Consider the following 6145-nt stretch of genomic DNA (forward strand, 5'->3'; position numbering starts at 1 on the left):
CTCCTCCTCAGCCGCCTCCTTATCTCGCATCCTTTCAGGGCACCAACCACCCTGAGCCTTTTCCCCATTTCCACCCCCGCCTCCAAGAAGCCACCCAAACCCTCAAAGTATTGCAAAAATATATAAACGAGTCTCATTCCAAAATCTTCCATCAAGGCCCATAACCTCCCCCCCTCCACACACACACACGCGCGCGCGTCAAGAACTGAGGCCTCGACCACTCCCCTGAAGCACGGACGTCTGCTTTAAAAGATGACCCCTAAAAGAAATGCAGGCAGAGAGTGCGAGTAGACGAGGAATAAAGCCGGTCAGCCGCGACAAGCTCCCTCCCTGCCCATCCGGGCACACTTGCAGCGCTTCCCGCAGCACCGCAGGAGCACTTACTCAGCTCATCCTGGGCAGCAGAGGCGGCCGCAGCCATGTTGTCAGCTGGGGAGGCGAAGGAGGGAGAATGAATCTTGGCCAGGCGTTCTCCTCACTCGGGGGGCTGCTGTGCAATGGGGTGGGCCCAGGAGATGGCGCCGACGACGGGGTTTCCTTCACCCCCTTCTCCTTTCCCTTCTCCTCCCTGTGGCTTCTGAGAGTGAGCGGTGGGGGGGGGGGGAGGACTGGCGGTGACTTTTCTCCTCCTCCCGCCTGTGACTCTCCCTTAAAACACCAACCACCGTAAGAGACGGCAGCGCTTATGCCCTGCGACTCTCTCCTTTTCCTTCTCCCTCCCCGTGTGTATCTGCCATAGATGCACACACCCTTCCCCCAGTCCACCTCCTCGGGCTTTACTTTAGTTTTATATTTAGAAAAAGCTGAGCCATCGTGCCACCCCCACTGCCCTCCATCTATCTCTCCGCCCCTCTCTCCTTTGCAACCTCCAGTCACTCGGATCCCTGATTCTGGGAAGCTAAGTATAGAGCTCCACACTCTGATGGACTCAAGGCATTAACATCGAAGAAAAGTGGAGGGGGTGCAGGGAGACTCGGCTGCAATTTGCTCACGGCTTGCGAAATTTTCTCTTTCTGTCTCTCTGTCATCTGTATTCGCTCTCAATGAGGGTGCTAAAAGAAACTGACCTAAGTCCATGCTGACCTCCATGCTGGACGGTGTGGTATATGCTTTTCCTGCAAAATGGGTAGTGGAGAAAAAGCACTCAGGAAAAAAAGACTTTCTCCCCCTATCTGCAGAAGGGGATTGTAGCAGTCTGATTTATTTCTACCACGGAAGAGATTTGAGTGACATGTTCAGGAACAAACTTAAGATCCCTTAAGGAATATGTTACCCGTTCTTGTCATATTTGCAGTCAGAAACAGTTAAAGAACGCTCAAACAAAAGGATGGATTTTTTAAAACCCAAAATTTGCATGCCTGTATATGAATGAAACGAGAATGTTTAAGTCTGTTAGTGGCTCTGATTATGAAACAAGGGGCAGAAGTTACTCTATATTCCATAAAGGCCTTTTACAATATCATCATCATTAAATTGCTGTTATAGGAAGGACTTGTACGTTTCAAGAAACCCGCTTAGGTGGAAGGAGTTGAATGTGTGTCCTTATACTCTGTGCACAAAAACAGGGTGCTTCTGGTCAGAGAGATCCTAGCACTAATTAAAAGGTATTGTTGAGTTGCTTATTTTTTGCTTACTTAGAATGAAATCTTATGCATGTTTAAACAAAAAATCTCATGCTGTTGGTTCTTTTTCTATTGAAACATGCATAGGATTGTACGATTAAGAGCTTTTTCTGTGGTAAAAAAAAAAAAAAGCAGCAGTCATGGGAAAATACAGGGGAGCCCTCTGTCTTTTGGGTATCTCAGCAGCTGGAAATTAAACCTTTTCCTATTTCTAGTTTCTTCCTCTGCCTCTCACACCATAGGACCTCCAACATGGTGTTCATGGTCACCAATCTGCCCATAGACATTCATCATGGTTCCTATCCTGATTTTTGTTTTATGATTTTAAGCATGTATTTTGAAACGATTACTGGGGGCTGACACACACAAAATGAAATGTTGCCTTCCAATACCATCTTTATTTGTGTTCAAAAGATTGGTTTGATGTTTTGGAGCTTAAACCTCACCTCTACTTTGAACTTAAATTACTAGCCAAGTTACTTTCTTATAATCTTACTTGTTTGCCTTCTGGAAAATGTATATTTTGTGACTGAGCTTGCCTACCATGGCAACCATTTTATAAACAGGTAAGCTTCACCTAGCAGTCATTTTGTGAGAGAACCCACAACAATCCCTTAAAATTTCATATGACCCACCAGTCCAAAAAATTTGGACTCATCTGTTGTAATCTACATTTGTATTTTTGTTTAATTCATCCATACGCACTTTCTGAAACCTCTTTTAACTAGGACTAAAGATTTTGAAGCAAAAAAGAAGGATTGCAGAGCACTTCTTCAATCAGGAATTATATTGCACAGGAAAAATCATCCCAGACCTCTCCTTTGGTACTAGAGAGAACAGTGAGAACTAACAGTGTAAAAAGACACATTGACTACATGACACAGTGCAGAGTGCTTAAGTTAGTTGTGCAGCTATGTATGTGCCACCAACCCACAGATCTATTGCTTTATAGAAGAAGAAAAAAGTAGGACCAGTAGTGGAACATAGATAACTGTGTTAGGCTTTCCAGAAAAGTTAAAACCACATAAAATAGATTTATTTTTTCCTTAAGGGAAAAAATGTTGGAAAACCTCAAATATCTGAAATCTTTCACAATAAGCACCAGGCTAATGCTATTTAGCCATTAAGTGTAATGATATGAAAATATATAACTTTCAGTAAGGAATAGGAAGTAACAAACATACTACCAAACTAGAATGTATGTCTGCAGCTCTGAATAATATGGTTTAATTGTGTAGCTCCTTGTTCAAGCAATGGGAAATTCAGCTGAGCTTTTACAGAGTCAGGATGTCCTGTGGAAGAAAGAGAATTTAAGACTGAAGACATTATGGCTCTTATTCTTTCCCATGTGTCTGGGTGTTGCTTGTGATGATTCTCTCAATTTAAAAAAATAGGTTTGATGGAATGTGTTCTTGCATGTCAGGTTGCTTTTTCACTCTTCATCACTTTATCAGATTCTTCCCCTTTTGGCCCAGCAGCAGAAGCCAAGGGATGCTTAAAAGGCAGCTAATATTCCCTAGTTTCAACAGTAGTTCTGAACTGTCCATATTAAGAAAACACATTAAGAAAAAAACCAATGGCCCAAATATCTCAGGAGCAGTGGTATCAGTATAATAGCTTTAACATAACTTGTTCCATACTGCAGTCCTCCAGATGTGTGGGGCCATAACTTCCCCCATCTCCAAGAAGCATGGCATATCTAACACAGCACAAACATAACTCATATATAACACATCTGGAAGAGGCAAGCTTGGAAAGGCTGCTTTAGTAGATGTTTGAATTTTTTGATTCACTTGTATTTCTCAAGAAATGTAAGAACCTTAAACATGCAAAGCAATGTCCCAGCCACAGGAGTGTCATTGTATAGGCTGACAGTTTTGAACAAACATGCATTCTATTCTTATTGTTCTTATTGTTTTTGGAAATACCTACAATAGAAATGTCAGTAATGTAAAGAGTGGTTACCTTGACAGCTGCAATTTAACAAGACTGTGAAAATAATCTGGAAAGGTTCCTTTGTATATCATATAAATATTTCAAGTGAAACTAGTTGAAATATGAAACCCTGCACACAGCAAATTAGGTACCGTTTATTTTTGTATCTATATAACTTACAGCTCTTAGTAAATCTTTTATAATATAAGACCCTTAAAAAGTATGCCAGTAAGCCAAGTTTCCCACACTGGCTTTGCTTCATGTAAATTAGAAATACTCTGGTTCAGTTCCATTGTGTACAGCCAGTGTATGGCATAAAACACTTTCATAGTGTTTATATATCACAATCCAGTATTGTTTCCCTCCTGATACTGGATTAAAGCCAGAATATATCTTTCATTCTCTCCTGGGACTGCCCATATCTTGCCCATAAACCAGATATTATTCTGTCAGCATATCCTATCATACAGATACACACAGACTCATCATTCATAGCCACCCTTGTATCTTCTACAGTACAAATTATATTCAATTTGTCATGTCATGCCAGTGCACTAGTTCTAATTTCTTCTTCAACTAGGAACATAGTAATTACTATGTGGTGAATTTAAAGATGGGTTCCGAGAGTATGGCAACTATACCATCCAACTGTACAGATGGTATTTTGCTCGGGCTTCTCATCAGGAGTATTTTTTTTTCTTTTTATTATTTTCCTTAGAATCCAGATTTCTTGTGAAAGGAGGCAAAGAGACAACATTCTAACCATGTTTTATAAAAACAAAATCTCCCAAACCCAGCACAATACTTTTATCTTGCAGGGTAGTGGAACTTTTACCTTCCCTGAAAATAGAATGGGAGAAACAAGTTCCAATCCAGTGAAGCTACCTGAAAGACTGCATTCTTCAATGCAAGCCTGCCTGGGTTTTGAGGAAGCTTTTCTCTCAGTCCTGCCATCATCACAAGTATATTTGCTGTGGATACAAGAGAACCTTCCTTGTAGATGCTTCCAAGCTCTGGAATTTCCTGCCAGGGGAGGTTAGGTTGGATCCTCTCTGTTGTCTTATAACAATTAGTCAATTTTAAAAAATCAAACCAGTCTTTGGCACGTAAGCTGGTTCAATTGGGTGTTGTTTTATTTTTGCATTGCTGCACTTTTAAACTGTGATGTATTTGTTTTTTGTTTTGTTTTGTTTTCATGTCTTTATTTCAGTCCTAGTTTGATCATTATTAGCTGCCTTGAGTGCCATTGATAAATTGATAAATGGGTGGTTCTTGCATTAAGAGAATATACTGGCAGTAGACTGAAACTAGCAATGGCTGTAGAACCTATGAATGTGCCTCAGACTACTGATCCATTTAATTTTCTACTGTTTACATTGATTGAAAACAGCTCTCCAAATGTGTCTGGCAGTATTTAATAATTTCTGCTAACTTTTACATGGAGGTATGATGAACCTTCTATGTGCATTACCAAACCACATTCAGTGGATGTATCAGTATGTCTTGTAAGCTGCACTTTAAAACAGAGTGAAGTGTTTATCTACGTCCTCCCGCTCCCTAAGATCTGCAGCAGAGGCCCTGCTCTGGGAACCCTCCTTGAAGGAGGTTGGGAGAGTGAGCTCCCAGAGGCGGGCCTTCTCTGTGCTGATGCCCCGACTGTGGAATGTGCTCTCCAGAGAAGTTCTCCTTGCACTTTCTTTTCTTTTCGGTGCCAGGTAAAAACCATTTTATTCGCCCAACATTTTAAGGTTTGAATAATTTAAAGCTAGTTTTAATATGTTTTATTATATTCTCTGTCACATTTTGTTATTGCATTTTTATTGTTTGTGTATTTATTGCCTATTTATATTGTAAGCCGTCCTGGGAAAATTGGATTGTGTAGGATGGGATAAAAATATTCCAAATAAGTATTCTAACATAGATTTAAATGGAACTTAATTTCAGCTTAGGTTACAGTCTATACCTGCTTACTGATTATTGTGCTTAGCATCGTAAGCCAAGATGCCCTGGGGAAACACTAATCAGGTAGCAGAAGCACACAACATTATAGACACTGCACTGTTCGTCTCTGGAACTTCAAGCCATAGCTTCACAGTTTTCCATTCTAATGCCCTTTCTCACAAGGTACTAACCAAATTGTTGATTATACTGCAAAGGCGCTTTGTGGCCTTGTGCCCTCTGTTTGTCCTCTCCGTATTTGTATATTAGTTGTCACCAATATGCTCCCGTGTTTCACAGATGAAAATAAGGGCAGGCTTTGGCACTTCTAATAGGCATACAATTCTTATACAAAGGAAGTGTCACAGTCCAGACCACACACATTTGCTGCTAGTGCAGAAGAGTCTGCTCAGAAATTAGCAACCTGGTATCCTCCAATTTTCCTGGGCTCACCACAGACAGGGACTGCAGCCAAGAAATTAAAAGATGCTTGCTCCTGGGGAGGACAGCTATGGCAAATCTAGACAACATACTAAAAAGCAGAGACATCACCCTGCCAACAAAAGTGTGTATAGTCAAGGGTATGGTTTTCCCAGTTGCAAGGTATGGCTGTGAAAGTTGGACCATAAAGGAAGGCTGAGCACCAAAGA

General features: G+C 41.1%; 1 protein-coding gene across 1 annotated transcript in view; it reads right to left on the reverse strand.

Annotated features, from left to right (window-relative positions):
- ECPAS (Ecm29 proteasome adaptor and scaffold) overlaps window positions 1–610 on the reverse strand; it is a 70732-nt gene extending 70122 nt beyond the window's left edge. Inside the window, exon 1 of the mRNA XM_044427572.1 lies at window positions 385–610. Coding sequence (XP_044283507.1) covers window positions 385–421 — 37 coding nt within the window. The 5' untranslated portion in view covers window positions 422–610. The remainder of the gene's footprint in view (window positions 1–384) is intronic.
- Window positions 611–6145: the final 5535 nt, after the last annotated feature.

Source organism: Varanus komodoensis, unplaced genomic scaffold (assembly GCF_004798865.1).
Source record: "Varanus komodoensis strain SLA01 unplaced genomic scaffold, ASM479886v1 scaffold19, whole genome shotgun sequence".
Classification (NCBI taxonomy): Eukaryota; Metazoa; Chordata; class Lepidosauria; order Squamata; family Varanidae; genus Varanus; species Varanus komodoensis.